At 44.9% G+C, this 21,063-nt stretch overlaps 2 protein-coding genes across 4 annotated transcripts; both read left to right on the top strand.

Annotated features, from left to right (window-relative positions):
* Positions 1-509: 509 nt before the first annotated feature.
* On the top strand, positions 510-10,679 carry VPS11 (VPS11 core subunit of CORVET and HOPS complexes). 3 transcript variants are annotated; one of them, XM_041458071.1, is made up of 16 exons: positions 510-681; positions 1,013-1,161; positions 1,349-1,484; positions 2,541-2,704; positions 2,806-3,053; positions 3,458-3,659; positions 3,924-4,075; positions 5,045-5,231; positions 5,637-5,780; positions 6,246-6,434; positions 7,299-7,460; positions 7,947-8,086; positions 8,385-8,587; positions 9,170-9,341; positions 9,456-9,678; positions 10,380-10,679. In XM_041458071.1, the coding sequence occupies exons 1-16, from the start codon at positions 528-530 to the stop codon at positions 10,542-10,544; spliced, it is 2,790 nt and encodes a 929-aa protein (XP_041314005.1). In that variant the 5' UTR covers positions 510-527; the 3' UTR covers positions 10,545-10,679. The 3 variants fall into 3 exon arrangements, with proteins under 3 accessions (XP_041314005.1, XP_041314007.1, XP_041314006.1); XM_041458073.1 differs by lacking the exon at positions 1,013-1,161 and having other exon boundaries at positions 511-578; XM_041458072.1 differs by lacking the exon at positions 1,013-1,161 and having other exon boundaries at positions 511-747.
* Positions 10,562-20,578, top strand: HMBS (hydroxymethylbilane synthase). Its single transcript, XM_041458078.1, has 13 exons — positions 10,562-11,032; positions 12,588-12,660; positions 13,335-13,384; positions 13,478-13,533; positions 14,649-14,726; positions 15,031-15,108; positions 16,566-16,641; positions 17,347-17,460; positions 17,963-18,001; positions 18,859-18,978; positions 19,213-19,266; positions 19,836-19,922; positions 20,140-20,578. The coding sequence occupies exons 1-13, from the start codon at positions 10,562-10,564 to the stop codon at positions 20,311-20,313; spliced, it is 1,470 nt and encodes a 489-aa protein (XP_041314012.1). The 3' UTR covers positions 20,314-20,578.
* The last annotated feature ends 485 nt before the right edge of the window (positions 20,579-21,063 follow it).

The raw sequence follows: 21,063 nt of genomic DNA, 5'->3' as shown, positions 1-21,063 counted from the left end.
TGACAAATAACACATATAATTAATCATATTGCTGAGCTCACAGCAAATATCCAGATTTCATTAGTTCTTATCCACATTTAAAGGCCAAGCCTTTTTGTATGTACTATTAATTGTAGAAAATAATATATAGTTATTTTGTATATCTCCCGTTGGAGAGAGGCAAATTAAAAAGATTATGTATTCAATACTGTAATGCAAAAATATTACTGTAAAATGACTCATTGAAGGTTGCTGATACCGTGCTGAGTTGCAAATTCCTAGGAGGCTTTGTGATTTTTTCCCAATACGTATGTTCAAAATTCAGTCATTAAAGTTAAATGTCCGGGCACGGCGGCTGCCGCCCGAGGGGCGGGGCCGCCCGAGGGGCGGAGCCTCAAAATTCAGTCATTAAAGTTAAATGTCCGGGCACGGCGGCTGCCGCCCGAGGGGCGGGGCCACCCGAGGGGCGGGGCCACCCGAGGGGCGGGACCACTCGAGGGGCGGGGCCTCGGATCACGTGAGGGGCGGGACGCGGGCCCGGCCCCAACATGGCCGCGTACCTGCAGTGGCGCCGGTTCGTCTTTTTCGACAGAGAGACGGTGAGGGAGCCATCGGGGCCGGATGGAGCCGGTGCGAAGCCTTTCGCGCTGCCCCCGGGTATCGCAGTCTGCGACTCGGGCCGGGGAAGCCTCGTGTTCGGAGATATCCTGTGCGGGGCCGGCCGCTGTGGCCTGCGCGGGGCTCGGCCGGGCCGGGGCTGCGCGGCAGGCGAGTCCTGGGCGCTGTGTGGCGCGGCCCGGAGGGTGCTCCGGCCTTGGGAATGCGGCAGCTTTCCGCTGTGGGCTGTGCTTTGTTTAAACAGAAACCCCAAAGCGCTGCTGGATGTGTTGGTGCTCCGGGTTGCTCTGCAGAAGTATTTGCTGTAACTCTAGCAGGAGTCAGCAAAAGGCGTGCAGATTTTTGTACGATTGGAGGTGTGGGGCTTTTTTTTTTTTTTTTTTTGGTCCCCTTATGTGCCTTAACTGTCATCTAAATATGGAAGGTCAGATTTGGTTTTTGCCTCGCTCCCTTCAACTCAGCAGTTTCCAAGCTTACAAGCTAAGGGTGACGCATCTGTACCAGCTGAAGCAGCACAGTATCCTGGTTTCTATTGGTGAGGATGAAGAGGGTATAAATCCTTTGGTAAGTTAAATAATGAAGAGAGGAAAACACATCTGTAATACAGTTCTTAAAGACTATTTTGATGATCTCAGTTGCCCTTTCTTATCTTAAGCAGCTTCTTCATTCTGGGTCCTATAACATTTTGATGCCAGGTCATGGCCTACTAATACCCCATGTTTTGCTTATGCCAGATCATCGTTGTTTGTAGGTGAAAGTCTGGAACCTGGAGAAACGGGATGGTGGTAATCCTCTTTGCACACGAATTTTTCCAGCAATACCAGGTAACAAGCCTACAGTTGTATCCTGCCTAACTGTCCACGAGAATCTTAATTTCATGGCTATTGGTAAGTAAAGCTGAACTATAATAGCTTAAGAAAAATATTACAGTCCTTACTGAGGGGTAAGGAACATGAATAGATAATACAAAAACCAGACTAGAAGATCCTGATGATCTTTCTTCTCACTCAGTTGTTGCATTATCCTCACAGAGCTACTGTGTATCTTGCGCTATCCTAGAGCTCCAGAGATAAATGCATAAATTTAGCCTGAGTGTCTATTTTACACTAATAACTTTGATACTTGGAAGCATGTATTTTTACTTTTATGTCTCTTTTCCCTACCAGTTGGTAAGGCTATGTATTTATTGATCTTAGTACTGTGTTTAGCTTCTGTTGGTACAGGAAGAAATGAGAGTTTTGTGATACCTAATGTTACAGAGATACTTTTTCAAGCTTGTTATACAAACCTGTTTTCAAAGAAAGAAGGAAATTTCCCTTTTTGGATTTGACCATTCCTTGGTAATGTTTCCTTCTTAACTCTTGTGACAGAATAAGAGCAGTAATGTTGTGAGATTACAAGTGGTCTCAGCTGACCTGGTCCCTACACTGAAATCAAAAAAGCTTTCCCTGTATGTACAGTGGCCTTCAACCCTAGAACAACTAACAAGACTGGGGCTGTTGGCAAGCTATGAAAACTGTGTGTTTAACTCTCTCTTAAAAAATCTCCCTCTGGTCTTTTCTACAGTGTGTAGTATGTTTTGAATAAGCAAGGGACTTGAAATTATATGTTGCTGTATGGGAAGGCCATTTGTAAAACAAAATACAGACAAACAAAATTAATCTGCATGTGAAGTTTGTGTGTGGAAAGCAAGTTAACCCTTGCTGAACAGTGCTGTCTATCCTATGTGCAGTTGTGTGGCAGCTCTGAACTGTAACTGGAACTGGAGCAGCGGGGAGTGATTTGGAAAAGATTGACTTGACGTGAGAACCTGTGGCAATCCCATTGCTTTATACCATGCTAGTGAGCATGGTGTTGTTGCTGACTGGAGCTTCCCTAACTTACGCTGGATAAAATTTCAGGTGTGTTGTATAAATAATAGTTTAGTCTGTCTGCCTCACCAGGTTTTGCAGATGGGAGCGTTGTACTTACTAAAGGAGACATCACTCGAGATCGGCATAGTAAGACCCAGATCCTGCATGAAGGCAGTTACCCTGTTACTGGCCTTGCTTTTCGACAGTCTGGCAAAACAACACATCTATTTGTGGTGACCACAGAGAACATCCAGGTGAGAAGCTAGTTGAAAAAAATGTGACTCTGACTTGCAAATTCTGTTGGTTTCAGAGTCTAGTTCAGAGTGATCCCCAAACCCTCGAGTTTCGTCTGTAGTCTTATATGCTTTCAGTGAAAGACTATCCTCACCTGGAGCTGGACACTCACGGTTGTGGATTGCGCTGTTCATCTCTCAGTGACCCCTCCCAGGATCTCCAGTTCATTGTGGCAGGAAATGAGTGTGTGTACCTTTACCAACCAGACGAACGTGGCCCCTGCTTTGCTTTCGAGGGACAAAAGCTGATTGTTCACTGGTATCGGGGGTACCTCATCATTGTCTCCAAGGACCGGAAGACTTCCCCAAAGTAGGGCTCCTTGAAACAGATGAGTTCTTTTTGCTCATGCTGCTTCATGCTTTTTCTCCTTCTCCTTCTTCCCTGTGAAGCTTTGCTCTTGGGGGCAGATTACGACTCTGTGAGATGTTGTTGAGGTTCATCCCGACCCACGTATTGATTAATTTCCATTGTGGGAGTAGCACAATTAAATGTGCTGAATGAGGGGGATTTTTTTCCAGTCCTATGAATTTTTCAGTGTAACAGGATGATGGAATTTGTGTATAAATACATGGTGGTTTCCCTCAGGATCCACTTAGTTTAATTGCCTGAATGAACTCTGTTTGTCTTGCTTTCTATACATCCCTAGTTGGAACAGTTATCAAGATGTCAAGTTATGTTCTTCTTGTTTTCTAAAACTTTCTTCTGCTCTCCAGGTCAGAATTTGCTGGAAACGAGGCACAGAATTCAGACAAACAAGTCCTGAATATCTATGACTTGTGCAACAAATTCATTGCATACAGCTCAGTCTTTGATGACATAGTGGATGTCTTGGCAGAGTGGGGATCTCTCTACGTACTGACCAGAGACAGGAAGATCCATGTGCTGCAGGAGAAGGATACACAAACCAAACTCGAGGCATGTAAATTTGTTTTCTTATTAATCTCTGCCTTATGTCTGTAAGATTGTACTGGCTCTGCAGACTGAAAAATTGAACCATTCAGTTCATAACAAGTGACCGAATAGCTTTTTGGTGTAGCCAGTGTTGTAAGACAATTGGTATGTAAAGGCCCAAGCGCATGTATGCACTAAGATGAAGAAACAACTTGTTTTCCAGGTGTGTTTGAACTTGTTTTGTGGGGTGGTATTTCTCTCATACTGCTCTTACCATGTATTTAACAGATGCTGTTCAGAAAGAACTTATTTGAAATGGCCATTAACCTGGCCAAGAGCCACCACTTGGACAGCGATGGTTTGTCAGAGATTTTCCGTCAGTATGGTGATCATCTCTATAACAAGGGAAACCACGACGGAGCCATCCAGCAGTACATCCGGTACGTGGGGGTCCTCTGGAGCTGTGATGTTGTAGGTAGGAGCAACACAGGCCTTGATTTCTGTTTCAGCACAGGAATTAAAACGGTCCAAAACAAAAAAAAGCATGACTTGAGGTGAAAATTCTACCTGTACAGAGAAAGATGTCAGTGAGACTAAAAGTCTTTGAACAAGTTGCTTGAAAATCACTTTGTACACCTTAGGATAAATTTCTTCCCTTTGGTCATATTTTAACATGAATAATGTAGGCCCATTGGGATGGAGTGGGGCCTGGTGACATTATTATAAAGAAGGAATCACTGTGCAAGATAAATGATGGAATTAGACCATGTATGGTAGTCTTCTTGGAAAGTACTCAAACAGTTCAGTGTCAGTTTTAAAACATCTTGGGTTTTATAAAACTGGAACTCAGAGCAGCCTTGCTTTGGGGCTTACTCAAAACTTCATGTTCAGTTTTTAAAATGCCACAGAGTGGTAAATTATTGTGGAGCTGATGCTCCAGAGTCCCTGACATCCAGTGAGAGTCAGCATGTCTTTTTACCTTGACTTGCTTTAACTGTCACAGTAACTGTGGCTAAACTGCTCCATGTTTAGAGCATAAGCATTTAAAGCTGACTTTGAGTTATGTGACTGAAATGAAGGAAAATGTAGCTTTTGTTCCTCTCTTTTTTTGGCTTACCAGTTTGTTGTGCTCAGAGCCTAATCAGTCTTCTCACTGCCACCTTTAAAGGAAGATTTAACTCCTTGTATGCTGTCATGGTTGTCCTGATCAAGGCCTTTGTATCAGTGTGTATGCAGATGGGTGATCTTACACCATAACTAGTTGTTGCTTCTGATGCATAGCTGAGCAGTCACAAGAGAGTTAGTACCTGCTGAAGTTAAGGCTTCTCTGTGTTCTCTTGTTAATTTCTCCATTTTTTTTTGATTGTATGAGTATACAATATCTTGTAACATGATTCTTCCCCTCACAGAACTATAGGGAAGCTAGAACCATCTTATGTTATTCGGAAATTCCTGGATGCTCAGCGTATCCACAACCTTACTGCTTATCTACAGATGCTCCATCTGCAGTCCCTGGCCAATGCAGACCACACTACACTTCTGCTGAATTGCTATACCAAACTCAAAGACAGCTCCAAACTGGAAGAGTTCATTAAGGTATTGGGGAGACATGGAATCATGCTACATTTTTATGTCATCATAATAATTAAAAAGGGGTTGTGGTGACATTGTAAATTCCCTCCTCTATGACTCTTAAGAGAGAGAGTAATGAATTTACCACTCAGTACCCTGGTCTTTGCTCCTTTATTTTCAAGCTCTTGCTTCCTTTCTCAGTTTGGTTGGTTTGCCATCTGGGTCTGGAGTGTGCTTGCTTCTGCCAGTGCAACTGGCAAGCAAATGAGAAGTGGTTAGACTCCTCCTTTCTGCATAGGTGATTTTCCCTTGCATGAGAGGTACCATGACTGTCCCTGCTCATGTTTTCCTCCTCTGACATAAATAATTACTGCTTCTGGACTGCTAGAATTTTTCTGAGAGACCATCTCTTTGCTTTTGTTCTTGGAGACGAGTGAGAGTGAGGTCCACTTCGATGTGGAAACGGCTATCAAGGTGCTTCGCCAAGCTGGTTACTACTCCCATGCTGTGTACCTGGCAGAGAAGCATGAGCATCATGAATGGTACCTCAAAATCCAGTTAGAGGACATCAAGGTGAGGAGACATAACTGCACGTGTGTTCTTACTGGGAAGAATACCAATTCCCTAGCGTCCTCTTTATGAGAATATAATTTCACTGACCTCTTTGCTGAGGATAGCATACTGATGAGAGCAGCAGCAACAATACTCGTTGCTGTTGGTGTGTTGCCTTTCTGCTTTTGGCTTGTGTGTTAGACTAGTTGGGGAAATCAGAAGATCTTGTTTTCTTTCTGCTGTGGCTTTTTACAGTGCCCTTTAAGAGGAGCAAGAGTTGGGGATTCATCTAAAAGTTTCCCCCAGGCTGTATCCAGCCTTTCTCCCTGAGGAGGAAAATGAGCAGGAATAGTGAACTAGGTGATAATTCAGAGCAAATGGTATTTGTGGCATACTCACAGCATATCTTCAATGCTTTCTGTCCTAAGCTCAAAGTAGAGAGCAGAGGCCAGTGTCCTGTGATTGTTTTGTTGTTTGTCTTCACAGAACTACCAAGAGGCTCTGCACTACATTGGAAAACTGCCCTTTGAACAGGCAGAGAGTAACATGAAGCGATATGGTAAAATCCTGATGCACCATGTCCCTAATGAGACCACTGAATTGCTGAAGATCCTTTGCACTGATTACCATCCCTCAGGAGGTAATGAAGACCCTGGGATGCTAGAAGGAAAAAAGGTAGAGTTTGTGTTGATTGAGAGTTGTTGCTCTCCAGTAGTAACTTTGCAGCAAGTGCTTCTGCATACCTTGTGTTGCCATCCTGATGTTTTAGGTATAATGAGAATTACAACTTAATAAACTGCTCAGATGAGACCCCACCTGGAATACTGTGTCTATCTCCAGAACCCTTAGCACAGAAGAGATATGGACCTTTTGGAGTGGGTCCAGAGGAGGGCTATAAAAATGATCAGAGGGATGGAACACACCTACTCTGAAGAAAGGCTGGGTAAGCTGGGGTTGCCCAGTCTGGATAAGGGGAAAGCTTCATGGAGACCTCATTGCAGCCTTTCAGTACTCAATTTATAGGAAAGGTGAGGACAAACTTTTTTACAGGGCCTGTTGTGATGCTACAAGAGGTAATAATTTTTAAGTAAAAGAGAGCAGATTTAGACTAGATAGAAGGAAGGAACTTTTTATAATGAGGTTGGTGAAACGCTGAACCAGGTTGCCCAGAGAATTGGTAGATGGCCCCATCCCTGGAAACACTCAAGGCAGGTTGGATGTGGACCTGAGCAAGCTGATGAAATGGAAGATGTCTCAGCTCTTTGCAGGGGTATTGGACTAGATGACCTCTAAAGTTCCCTTCCCACCCAAACTATTCAATGATTCTATGAGAAGCCCCATTCTCATGTACTGGTAGTTCTAGAGGCAGGGGTCCTCTTAAAGTTATTGCTCAAGGATTGATCCTTGATGTTGTCAGCATCCTGTGTTGTGCTGTATCTGTCCTGTCTGAGACTCTGGAAACAAACATTCCTCATGGCAGGAAGGAAGCACTAGAGCGGCTTAGACTGATGTGGATGCTTGTCTTTTTCTGTTTTACAGGCTAATTCAGAGGAGTTCATCCCAGTCTTTGCAAACAATTCCCGAGAACTGAAAGCTTTTCTGGAGCACATGACCGAGGTGCAGGCTGACTCTCCACAGGGTGTCTATGACACTTTACTGGAACTTCGTCTGCAGAACTGGGCACATGAACAAGATGAGCAGGTTTGAGCTCCTCCAGCATTGTGTTTTGAGAGAAAGATTTGGTGTCTGTGAGTCATATTTGCATTCCTGTAATGCCCTTTCCCGCTGGGCATTGGCAACATGAGGCAGTTCATATGCTGTGCTGGACAAATAGCACAAAAATGGGAAAGCAGCCTAGTATCTGGGAGAATATTCCCTTCAGGATGACTGAGCTTGTTTTGTTTGTATGTCATTTAAGGACAGATTCCAGACAATACAGCCCCTGTGAGCAGATGGCTTGCCCACAAAAGTATCTTCACTTGCTTGCCTAGATCTGTAAGGATGTTGGCTGTTTGGCCAAAGAAAATCATGTCCTGTTTGCTTAAAAGGGTTAAAGAGCAAGTACCAAAACTGACCTACGTGAAAGAGCTCCAAATTGTCAAGTCTTGGTGCAAAATAGTGTCTATGTGTAGTGTGTATGTGGGTGTGCCTGGGTTCCTCTTCTTGACCTCTCCCCCTTCTTTGTAGATCAAGGAGAAGTTGCACAATGAAGCCCTCACCCTCCTGAAGAGCGGAAGGTTCAGAACAGTCTTTGACAAGGCCTTGGTCTTATGTCAGATGCACAATTTCAAGGATGGTGTTCTCTACCTCTATGAGCAGGGCAAACTGTGAGTGTTACTCTTAGAGTCCTGTCCTTCCCCTCTTGCCCACACTGCAGCGATTTCTGAACCATAAATGTCTGTACCATTAATGGTGGTGACCTCTTTAGTGTCTCAAGATGGGCATGGTAGATGATTGTTCTGCAGAAATACCTCACTGTTGAAGCAAGACAGTTATATATAGTGAAAAAAACACTTGTCTGGCTACTGTGTGAGTCTGGGATTGCATGGCTGGGTGAAAACCTAAGGTCCCTGTAAAACCTCAAAGGGCAAGATGGAATGTTGCAGCTGAGTCTTTCTCCCATAGTTTCCAACAGATCATGCACTACCACATGCAGAATGAGCAGTACAAGAAAGTGATTGAGGTGTGCGAGTTGTACGGCGACCAAGAGGCTAGTCTCTGGGAACAGGCTCTTAGCTACTTCGCACGGAAGGAGGAGAACTGCAAAGAGTACATTGCTGCAGTGCTGAAACACATCGAGAACAAGAATCTTATGCCTCCACTGCTTGGTAATGACATATGACATTCAACCCTCAGCCTCCCCTGCCATAGAACCCCAACCAACCAAAATCCAGAAAAACAAGTCACAAAAGACTCCAACCCAGACTAGTTTGTAGTGCTTTCTGTAGATCAGACATTAGAAGAATCAATGAAATTGGAGCCTACCAGTTGAAGTAATAACCTGCTCCATAGGGAAAAACAATGTCAGTCACAGCTCCCTAATTAGGGAGAAAGATGTGCAGTGTCAGTGAGATGTCTCATACATGATTTCTGTCTGTCCTGTCAATGTGGGGCAGTGCAGGGTGTGCGGAAACTCCTGCTGAGCCTTGGTGGAGAACTAAAATCCAATCCACTACTAGATCCTTCCTTTGTCCCTTTTGGTCTGGGTTATCCAGACATGCTCCCAGTTGCCCATTTCTGGAAGAAATCAAACTGAAAGAGAATCTTTAAGTGAGCATTCCAATTCCATGAGAATGCCAGCTGCCTTGGCCTGTAAGTGACCTGTCCCAGGAAAGCAGTCTGCCCTGGCAGTACAAGCATAGCTGCAGTTTTTGTGCTTGTGTTTAAACTAACATCTCAGTTGCTCTCAGTTGTGCAGACGCTGGCTCATAACTCCACAGCCACCCTGTCTGTGATTAAGGATTATCTTGTCAACAAGCTGCAGAAGCAAAGCCGCCAGATAGACCAGGATGAGCAGAGAATTCAGAAATACCGAGAAGAAACTACGAGGATCCGCCTGGAAATTGAAGAGCTAAAAGCAAGGTGCAGGAATATGTGCTGTCTTGTCTAGTCCTATTCAAGGATAGGATTGCTATTGTCTTTTACTAAGGTGAAGTGTCGTTTGTCTTTCTCATGCTTCTCCATCTTGTCACTCAGTCCCAAGATTTTTCAGAAGACCAAGTGTAGCATTTGCACCAGTGCATTGGAGCTCCCTTCAGTCCACTTCCTCTGCGGTCATTCCTTTCACCAGCACTGCTTTGAAAGCTACTCTGAGAGTGATTCAGAATGTCCTACTTGCATGCCAGAAAATCGCAAAGTGATGGACATGATCCGAGCCCAGGAGCAGAAGAGAGATCTGCATGACCAGTTTCAGCATCAGGTAGGGTAACATTGCCTATCTTACCGAGTTGAAGTAAATAGAGTTTAGATTCATTTACAGACCTGTAAATGGAGGCTGATAGAGACAGGTAAGGCTTGAAAGTATTTTGTAACAAGGTTATGTTGCCTGGATAATGAGGCATTAGACCCTAGGGTGACTGCATTGTGTAAAGGGCATGGAGAGTCGTTGTCTCTGTGAAGGTGAAAGAGAGAATCTGTCCTCACCTGACCCTCATATAGGCCTCGAGACTTATTGGTCACTGTGACAGCTGGTCAACAGAAGGAATTAGGGAGAAAGGGAGAAGAACAGTGTGAATTGGAATGGGGACAGCACCAAAATGTGGCATCTACCTTGTGTTCCCCAAGGATTAATTAAAGTGGTGAGGATGAGAATGGGACATCAGCTGGAAAATGTTAACACACGTGGAAACTAGAGCAGTTGAGGCACTCACCTTCCTGCTTAATTCAGTTGCTTGTTACCTCGGTGCATGGCTCAGAAGTGGCATTGAAACAGGAGCTGGGATGGCCAGTGTCAGAAAATGTAGCAGGTTCTTCTGCTACACCCAGCCCTTGCATGGACTGAGCAGAGAGCTGCCCTGTCCACTAAACCAGAGGCTTTTAAGTGCAGGGGGATAAAGGAAGGAGGCTAGAAGCAAGAGGCTCTGAAGGCTTTTACTGATGCTGTTGCTTTGTGTTTGGCAGCTCAAGTGTTCCAATGATGGCTTCTCAGTCGTTGCTGACTACTTTGGTCGCGGTGTCTTCAATAAGCTCACCCTGATCACGGACTTGCCCTCGGGAAAGACCGCTACAACCATCGAGGCTGGCCTGCAGCGGGAGCTGCTCATCCACACCAAGCGCAGTACCTGACTCCAGGCCCTGTCCCCATGCCCTCTCGTGTTGTACGGGGTCCCCCGCTGTGTCCTCGGCCACCTGTACTTGGCTTCGTCCCTTGGCCCCCAATAAAGCAGAATGGCCGGGCAGTGCCGCTCCGGCCCTCACCGACAGACCGGCCCTCACTCACCGGCCCGGGAGGGTGGGGACGGGGCGGGGCCTCTGGGGCGGGCGGGGGCGGGGCTTTGCCGCGCCTCTGCTGGTCACGTGGCGGGCAGCGGGGGGCGAGGCCGCCGGTCACGTGGCGGGGGCGGGGCTGCGCGGCGCTGAGGGCGCTGAGGGCGGCGCTGAGGGCTGAGGTCATGGCGGAGCTGGGGGCGGCCGCCGTGGGCCTGGGGCGAGCGCAGTCTGCCGGGGGCGCCGACAGAGCGGGCGCCGACAGAGCGGGCGCCGACCCGTTGCTGCCGCGGGAAGAGAACGGCGTGGATGGCAGAGCGATCCGCGTGGGCACCCGCCGGAGCCAGGTAGGGAGCGGCAGGGTTGGGGTGCGGGCAGTGCTCCCGCCCGGGCACCCGGTTCGTCGCGGGCGGCGCAGGGTCTGCGTGCTTCTCGGGGCTGAGCAGCGGCCTGAGCTTCCCGGGTTCGCGCGTTTCGACTCCTGCCGTGGGATTCCGGGAAGAAGTTTGGAAAGCCCTTCCTTCGGAACCCAGGGTCCCGTCAGTTCTGTTAGCGCTGTCGTGGTGCAGGGGCCGGGGGCGACGGTGTGGGTCTCTCGGATCTGGCTGCGACCGACTTGCAAAGTCTGGTCTTGTAGGGAAAACCCCCCGATAACTGATGCTTGCAGCCCGCTCAAAGGCCAGGGAAGGGACGTGTCCAGAGATAGAGAAGGTATCTGTTGCCAGCGGGCTACAGTAGGGAGGAGCAGCCTCGCAAAGGGAGATAAGCGACCCTCAGGTCTTGGCACTGAGATAATCTCGTTCCTTTTGGTAGCACGTTCTGGGAAGAATTCCGTGCTGTCACAAAGACATTTTACGTAGACATCAGGACAAGGGAGATAGCCGTGCATATATGCTATCTCATGTAATAACCTGAGGCTTTTGGGGCACTTTACAAAGGGAGGCAGCTACATGCATTGATTGTACTTGCAGTACTGAGAATGACGTTAATTACCAAAGGGTCTTGAGCTCTTCGGTGGGAGAAAAGCTGAAACTCATCTGTAGTTGCTTGAGTCTGCTGCCACTTGCATGTGCAGAAACATGATACACTAGTGATTGTATTTTACTTGCTTCTGGTTTTTCTTATGCAATGGAATTTTCTTCATGCAGTTTACGGCTTTGTGATCTGTTTCTTGCTGTATGTGGTGATGTAAGCTATTACTTTTGTGTGTGTGTGTTTGTACAACCTCTAACTAGGTCTTTGTTCTTATAGAGGATAAATAACTTGTATTTTACACTAACTATGGATGTTTCCACCAGCTCAGTGAAATCCTACTGGCTTCTCCCAAAGCTTGCAGTATGGATAAAATTCCTACTCTTAGAGAAAGTGGGAGGCTTTAACCCTAACCTCAACCCCTGCTCAGTTGCAATGTGCAATATGACTTGTTCTTTCATCGCTGAGCAACAGAATAATGGTTTTGCATACTTTTCTGCCCACTTGTTGATGAGTGGTCATCATTCAGCAGTTGTGTTCCACATAGGTGAAACCAAGAAGTGAAAGCATGAGAATAGTGATCTGTAGGTTTCTGTTGTAATCACTCTCCCAAACTCAATAAATTTATTGCAGCGTTTCATCATTGGTCGCACCACAGCAATGCTGGACATGGGGAGATGTTGTTGTGGCACTGTAGTCAATAAAAGCAGTTCTTCAGTGAAGTGTTCTGGTCATGACAGGAGTTCACACAGTTCAAGGAATTTGTACCCATGAGTGATTTAACTTGAGGCAACCTATTTCTAATGCTTATGATTTAGAGAGAATGTCCTGGTCATGCGTGCCTGGCTGTGGGAGAGTGGCAAAGCCTCCTTAGCTACTGTATGGACAGCGTGCTCTTTCTTTAGGACTTTGTTTTCTGCTTCCTTGTAGCTGGCCCGGATTCAGACCGATAGTGTAGTTACGATGCTCCGTGGGCTATACCCTGACCTCCACTTTGAGATTGGTAAGTTTTTTTTTTTTTGGATGTTGCCCTGGAGTAGATAGCAAGGAGCAGGAGCCAGTGGGTTATCTTTGTGTGCAAGAGGTGTGTGTAGAGTCAGGAGGAGGAGGTCTGTCTAAATTTATCTGAGTGCCATCTGAATTCAGTTCAGTTGTGTGGCTGAGCAACTGCTGCTGCTTGTTTCTTCTAGAGCAGATAGCTGGATTTCAAGCCCTTGATGATTTAAGTGCTGAGTATGCAATGGATATGGTGTTGTGTTGCTACATTTGCAAACTTTGTATTGTTCTGGCTGCGCTCTTCTGAGCATTAGGGGCATTTTCTGGTCTGGGGCTCAAGGCTTTCAACAGGAATAACAGGAGCTCAGCTGTGTGTTGAAGAGAACTGCTTTACATGTGTTCACTGGCACTCCAAAGACAGACCATGGCAGTTTTCTGGTCAGCTCTTCCCCAAACCTGCCCTCTTTCACCTTGCTTTTGTTTTGAGGACGGTGAAAGAAGTCTCAATTTCACTTGTCTTAAGGGCAATGTATTTCTAGAAGTGAGCTGCTCTTGTATTGAGCTTGAGTCAGTGTTCATACAGTACCGTGTGACTGCTTGTGCCATTTTGCATAGATATTTTCAGCCTAAGCCCAGTGCTTTTATCAAGCCTCACATTTTACCTGTACTTTCTGTGAGCAGTGGCCATGTCAACAACTGGGGACAAGATCTTGGATACAGCACTTTCCAAGGTAAAGGATCTTCCTTTATTCAAGAACTAATTGTATCTATGTTATATTGGCTGATGTTTCTTTTGTGATTTGTGTTTTTCCATTTATGTGTAGATTGGAGAGAAGAGCCTCTTCACCAAGGAGTTGGAAAATGCACTTGAAAGAAATGAGTAAGAACTTACTGTTTTGTCTTTCTCCTTAGCATTTGGTGCTCTTTGGACATATTTGGCTTGCTGCATAGGTGATCTGCTTTCCTTCAGTCCTGGTACCTCTCAGGCTAAAAAAAGGAATCCTTTGATAAGTCACTGTCTTTTTTTCCCCCTTTTTTTCTCTCTAACATGGGCTCAGGCCATGTATTTTGAAGTGGAGCTGTTGTGTCACTTGGTCTGCCCCAGTTAGGTTTTTTTCTGTTATTTGTGTATTACATGCTGTAATACACAGGGAGGATGTGATCTCATATGATTAATGCTTATGAATATATTTTTTAAAAAATATTTTTCTTATTGGTGGTAATGTATTGCAAAACAGATTTATTGTCGTCCTGTAAAAGTTAAAATTTATTAACTTACGCAAGCTAAATGTGCAGGAGAATTGGACATGGGCAAATTGTGCTGTGTTCTGTGCAACTTGTCTCTACAAAAAAAACTTGCTTCAGGTGCTTGAGCAGAGAGAGATTAGTGCTGGTTTTGTGGGTTTGAGGTGCTGGGGGATTTTTTTGGTTATTTAATCTCTCTTTCTTTTCAATATTCTGAGGAGGGTTTCAGTGGTGCCTTAGTTAAAGTATGTTTAAAAACAAAGGTATTCTTCTGCATCTCTGCCACATAATTACATCATACTGCATTTTCAGTGAAGTTGGTGAAAAGCTATTGGAGACTCAAGTGTTTACAATTATACTCGGTTCCTGTGTGACAAAACAGGTAGCCTATAGTTTGGCTTGTTGTTACTTAAAGTTTGACACATAATACCAGCCCACATACTGATGCATTTTGGTACAGTGAGTCTCTCTGTGAGAACACCTCCAGCATCTTCCCCTCATTCAATGGGATTGTTTCTTAAGTGTCTTTTGTCACTGGATAGGGGGAAAAGAGAAAGGTGAAGTAGCCTTTTAGGGGTAACACAAAAACGGTATAGTAATCCTGGCTATGGAATCCTGAAATTCTTCTCCCTTCTCCAAATTAATTCCCAGAGGAGGTTCAAACTTTTCTGTAGGTGACCTGCAGGCCTCTGGTAAATCCCCACATGAGCTCCACCATCTGTTCTCTGATTACTATCCTCTAATTTTTAGGGTTGACCTTGTGGTTCACTCCCTGAAGGACCTGCCAACTTCTCTTCCTCCTGGCTTTACGATTGGCGCTGTCTGCAAGTAAGTGTGGACATGAGACTTGGTTCTCTTGAGAGTCTTGCATTTTATAGTGTTGGTAAAGGAGAGCAAAGGCAGTGTAGGTCCTGTGATTGGTCTCCAAAACAGTGGAAGCTCTAGTGCACCACTAGGGTTGCCCTAGTGTTCCATAGCTGGCAGGTGTGCTGAAAATTCTTGCTTGTACAGTGATGATGAAGTATTTTGGAGACAGAGGTAGTTTTTCCAGGAAATTATAGCAGAGCTGTTGAGCTTACCAGCCTTCCCTTAAATGATGTGTCAGGCATTCTGCACTTGCATTATTTTGCAGAAGGGAAAGCCCACTTGACGCTGTTGTCTTTCATCCCAAAAACTGCGGAAAAACACTGAGCCTCCTTCCTGAAAAAAGGTGAGTGGGAGAAGAAGGGGAAGACAGGTGTAAAAACAGAAGGGGTCAGTTGGTTGATATTCTCCATTGGCAAGTCAGTCAGCTCATTGCTTTATCCTGTAGTGGTTTTTACAGTGCTTTTTGTGAGCATTCTGCAGACATTAACTTGGACACACTTGCTAGATAAAGTAACGCTGTCTCACAGGAGTGAGGTTCATCTCTCAAGCCAGCCTTCAGTGGCAATGCTTTCTCAAGTTAGAACCTTTCTTGCCACGATCTCTCGAGTGAATTCCTGCTCCTTGGTGTTCCGCCTACTGCTAGGGAATGCATACAATGCAGACGGGGTGTCTGGTGCAGGATTTTGGCTTTCATGGACCTGAGCTATGCTTCTGTTCTCATTCAGCCTATTGTGATTTCTTCCTTGTGTTTTTGGCATCACTTTTTTGTGGTGTCTCCATCTTTAATGACCTGTCTTTCCATAGAGATTATTGGAATCCTTTGTCTGAGACACATGAGTGAAATTACTGAGATTAAGGTAGCTATTAGAAAGATATTTTTTCGTATATTAAAGTGAAAGAAATAAACTAGCCATGACACAAAGACATGTGTTTCTGTGCATTTGGATAGCAGGAAAATCACATCTGGTTTAGGTTTCAGGTTACCAAAAGGAGGAAGCAGAAGGGCACATACTGATTTCTTCAGTCTCATGACCAGAGACAGGACTCAAGGAAACTGCATGAAGCTGAATCAGGGGAGGTTTAGGTTGGATATTGAGAAAAGGTTCATCGCCCAGAGAATGGTTCAGCACTGGAACAGGCTTCTCAGGGAAGTGGTCACAGCACCAAGCCTGACAGAGGTCATGGGGTATTTGGACAACCCTCTCAGGCACATGGTGGGATTCTTGGGGTGTGCTGCACAGGGCTAGGAGTTGGAACTCAGTGATCCTGATTGGGTCCCTTCCAAATCAGCATATAATATGATTCTGTGCAAAGAAGTGAACAGCATATATCTCGAGAAAGGAAATGCCCAGACTTGCAGTTTTCTGTGGTTTCCAGTTGTATACTCAAAGGTCCTCTGCTTACTGCAATTCTGTCTTTGATGGAGTTCCTCTGTTTTAGTCACTTCATCACTTAGTTGTCTGGCTTTGTCTGGTTCATTTGGGGCAGTGGAGTCTTTTTTCTGTGAAAAATGTTGTCTTTCAATGAGGTTTCATCAGTCCTTGACAGTGGCTGGGGGCTGCACATCAGAAGCATGTCCTGTAAATTGGCTCCTTGGGAGTTGCTTCAGACATGCTTTGTCTTCACAGAGTGATTTTCTTTCTTCTAAGGAGATACAAATCATTGACTGGTTTTTTTTTATCTTCATTTCAACTAAAACCAACAGTTACTATTTGTTTCCTTGAAAATTCTGTCATATATGTGGCTGGAGGTAACTTTTAGGAGTGTTCTGGATTTCAGTGATTATGTTTTTCCCTATAGTGTGATTGGAACCAGTTCACTTCGGAGAGCAGCTCAGCTCAAGAAGAAGTTCCCTCATTTAGAGTTCAGGGATATTGTATCCTTTCCTGGCAAGCCGTGGCAGCTGGGTAAAGCTGCAAACGGGAAAGTACAACTTTGTGTAAAATCTAGATTCGAGGCTGATTTTGTGCCACCTGACTTACAAGAACAAACTGCTTCCTCAAAGGCTGTTTTCCACTACCCTGTTCTGAGGGGGAGGTAGCACTGTAGCCATTCTGTCCTCTGCTTCTCATGAGGCTGGGAAGAAGCAGCCAGCCTTGATCTAGCTGGGGGTTCAGCGTACAGATGAATTATATGTTTTGCAGTGTTTGAAAAACTGCATGGCGGTGCCTCCCATGTGTTTGTCATGGGTGTGTGACCAAATGTTGCTGGGTTTCCAGTAACCCTGGATGCTGTTTGGACCACTAATTCCGTTGTGGGTGGCTGACCTACAGAGAAAAGGCATTGTTACCTCAGTCCTAGGAGCAGAGTTCTTTGCAATGCAGAAGGAGTTGGATGCTAATAGTGTACTTCGTTGGTGTGCATATCTTTGTAGACTCAGCACTTGAATTAATATTAATATTCCATAATACTTGCCATAAAATATAATTTTAAGAAACAATTGTGCATATTTAACACTTCTTTCAGGATGGTACTGACATTCTCATTTGGAGACTCTTGGATTCTGTACAGTCTGTAAAGACTTAGCTGGTTGTAGGACTGTTTTCCGGCTGTTTCTATGCTTGCTTAATCACCTCTACAGAGAGGAAACTTAAATACCCGTTTAAAGAAGCTAGATGAGAAGGAAGACTTCAGTGCCATCATCCTGGCTGCTGCTGGGCTGAAGAGAATGGGCTGGGAGAATCGCATTGGCCAGGTGAGGTGCGGCAAAGCAGAAAATACCATTCTCTGCTGAAATAGCAACTGTTTGCCTTTCAGACCTTGTGGTTGTCTTGTCCAGGATAAGCATGAAATCTCCTGACTCCTTTGCCATGTTAGCTTTGATTTGAGGCACTTCTGGAAGGAATGGTTGCTTTTTTTTTTCATACAGAAATTTTTCATGTTCAGCTTTTCATGGTTCAGTAACAGTTTGTAATCTGATTGTCTCATAGCACTTCACAGCACTTGTGTCTAGCAACACAGCAGTGTGCAAGGCTGAGATTTTAGTGATTACCTAATTCACAAAGTGTTACACTTCAGTTGATGGAAAGTGTGTTACCTCACTGTTTTGGTGGAAACACTGAGGCATGGGAAGGGAGAGGTGATACTTCTTTGGTCTGACATTAAATCAATTAGTATTAGAGACAGGAATCTGGCTCTTGTTTTCTATATTGTGAACAGTTCAAGTTGAGTTAACTCTTGGTTTTACTTTCTTTCAGCTCCTAGGCCCTGAAGATTGTCTGTATGCTGTCGGACAGGTACTTTACAACTTTTGTTCCTTAAAGGGCACTGAAAGCCAGCAGCAATATGATACATCTGAGTAGTTAACTGTGATGAAGACTTCTCATGTCTTGGTTATCAGAAAAGTACTTTGATCTCTTTTGTTGGCTGTTACACTGTTTGAGGCACAACTTGTTAGGAGACTGCGAGTCTGCTCTTCTACCCAGTGTGTTAGGGGCTGATTCCTATCAGTAATAGAAAAAACAGTAAATGGGAAGGGTAAATCCATGCACAGCTAGAGAGGGGCAGCATGGTAGATATGGGGCAGATTCTGGCAGGGTCAGCATGATGCTGCACCAGGGTAACTGCAAAGCCACTGCAGTGTCTTTGGTCTGTGATGCTCCCCTTTGTGCATGGTGTCCTGACTCCTGCAGGGTGGAGCTGAAATGCCTGCCTTGGAGCACATTCTTAGTGCTCCTGTTTTTGGGTGGGCAGACTGTTCTAGTCCATGCTGGCTGCATGGCTGAGTTCATGCAGCTAGTATCAAATTTGCTAAACCAGAGCTGGTGATCTGTTAGTGATTGCAAGTGACAAATCTGCACATTCAGTCTGAAAAAGTGATTTTGATCATGCATTTGTCAAGTACCTCCAGAGTTCTAGAATGGTTTGAGGTGGGCAGCATGATCTTTAACACTTGGCTGAATAAGTCCTGATCTTCTCTTTATAGCAGTTACTGTAGGATGACCCTGCAGCCAGCGGAGTGTATAGTAATTAACTTCTGTGAACATTCTTTTTCTCTTAGTGAAAAGGGTCTGAGCCAATGAGTTCTGTTTCATGATCAATGCTGATGTATGAAGTTGAAGAATTATATTTTGTTGTGTGTTTCTTCTTCTAGGGTGCCTTAGCAGTGGAAGTTCGTGCCAAAGACCAAGAGATACTGAATATGGTATCTGCCCTGCATGATGCAGACACTGTGTTGTGCTGCATTGCTGAGAGAGCCTTTATGAAGCGTTTGGTAGGTCTGGCACCCTTCCTCTGCCTGCAGCAGTAAATGCTGATCTGCTAGTTGACTTGATGGCATAATATGGGAAATCTGTTACACTTCTCTAAAACTGCAAAGGACACTACTTCTGAATCAAAAAGGGCCAGAAGAGTGATGGGCAGGGTTGTATGCAGCCTAAATTTTTCAGAGGCCTCTGCTTTGAATGTGTTGGGTAGGAGCCTCAGTGTCAGCTGCTTTGTGTTTTAGGAGGGTGGATGTAGCGTCCCTGTTGCTGTCAACACCCTGCTGAAGGATGGCCAGGTGAGGAGTACTTTGTATTTTTCATTGGTTATTTCTGAAAACCTATTCCAAGTGTGTGCATGTTTCCTTATCTTTTCCTGAAGCTAATTTCAGCAGGTATCTTTATAGCCAGTTGGGCTAGATAGTATCCTGACTTGACTCTTCTGTGTTTGTGTCCAAAGCAGGAGTACAAGAATGGGTCTGGCTTACTGAAGCTGTCTTTCAGAAAATTCCCTTACAATATATACCAGATTCCCCCCTCCACCCCTGCTGCTTATTTCATGCTGTCCTGAGGTCTGAAAGTATTGCTTTTGACCCTACCAAACCTGTTTTTAGACAGTGGAGTGTGACTAAGGAGGAGGGAAACTAGAAAAAATGTCAGACTTTTCCTTGAGAAGTCACATCTTCCCTAACAGGGATTGCTTTTCTTTATAGTCGTATTGTACCACTATTCATGCTGATCCCACTCTATGACAAAAGCCCTTCCTGCCAGACTTAGCTTTGTATATTGGGTGGGGTTTTTTAAAGAGGGTGTAGTTGGCTGCCTGTTTGTTTGTTAATGTGGTAATCATTCTATATATTTTTCCAAGTTGTATTTGACAGGAGCAGTCTACAGCTTGGATGGATCTGATAGCCTGAAGGAGACCATGCAGACTGGTGTTAGTTATCCCCATCAGGTACGGGAATCATGGTGGCTTCAAAATTCAAACCTGAAGCTAGATGACAAAAACCGGGCCTTTAGAAATAGACTACATTTGGTCTGGTTTCTTGTAACCTGTAACAGCACACTGTTCTTGAGGCTCTTCAGACTAGGTTTTACCGTGTTTCACGGGTGTCTCAATTTCCTGCCCACTGTTCTCCTGCTGCCTTACTTTGAGGTGTCTGTATTTGCAGAATGAAGATGGACCGAATGATGACGTGCAGCATGTTGGCATCACAGCCAAGAACGTTCCTGATCAGGCCCAGGAAGCTGCAGAGAACCTGGGTGTTGAACTAGCTAGTTTACTTCTGAGCAAGGGAGCAAAGCATATCCTTAGCGTGGCAAGGCAGCTCAATGATGCCCGCTGAACCTAGGGTGAGGCCAGTGTGAGTGCTACAACTATAGCTACAAGTCTGTGCAGCGACATCATGATCCTTTGGATGGATTTATTTCAACATTCACACCAGTCTTACCTGATGTTTGGGTGCAAAAAACCTGAAATATGAAGTTAACTTGAGTAGTTTCTGCTCTTCACTCCTCTCCACATTTCTCTAAATTGTTAAACATCTCTATGAAGTATTGTCAACAATTTTTGTAGCTTGAGAACTGAAAGAAAAAATTAAAAATAAAATAAAATACAAGTGTTCAATTTCATTTAGGAGCAAAGTGCCCATTGGGTTATAACTGGATATGCAACTGTGCTGGTACTAAAATGCTGTACTCTAATGACTCCCAAAAGCACTCAGCATTTGGGCCTTCTCACTCACTGGATCACTGAAGGCTCTCATTAGGTTCCTGATACCATGTTCCTTATAGTAAAGTAGCAGAGATGCTACATTCACCCTTGGCCTTAGTGAAGGTAAAATAAGTTCACCGTTATCGGCTAGATGCACCTGATATACTGGCCAATTGGCTAGTGTTAGATTGATTTTATATAAGCTGTACTTGCTAGATTGGCTAGTATTAAATGAGGGAGCGGACAGCCATTTTGGTTTCCCTTGTATTGTCCACAAAAGTCATGAGAGCTGGTTAGCTAGACTTGCCACTGAAGGGCGAGCTGGAGCAGCAGCCCCAGTTCCAGATACTGTGGCTTCCTGCACTCGCTACTAGGTCTGCAT

Source organism: Pyrgilauda ruficollis, unplaced genomic scaffold (genome assembly GCF_017590135.1).
Source record: "Pyrgilauda ruficollis isolate IOZ18807 unplaced genomic scaffold, ASM1759013v1 scaffold126, whole genome shotgun sequence".
NCBI lineage: Eukaryota > Metazoa > Chordata > Aves > Passeriformes > Passeridae > Pyrgilauda > Pyrgilauda ruficollis.
This window is presented reverse-complemented; position numbering and strand designations above follow the sequence as displayed.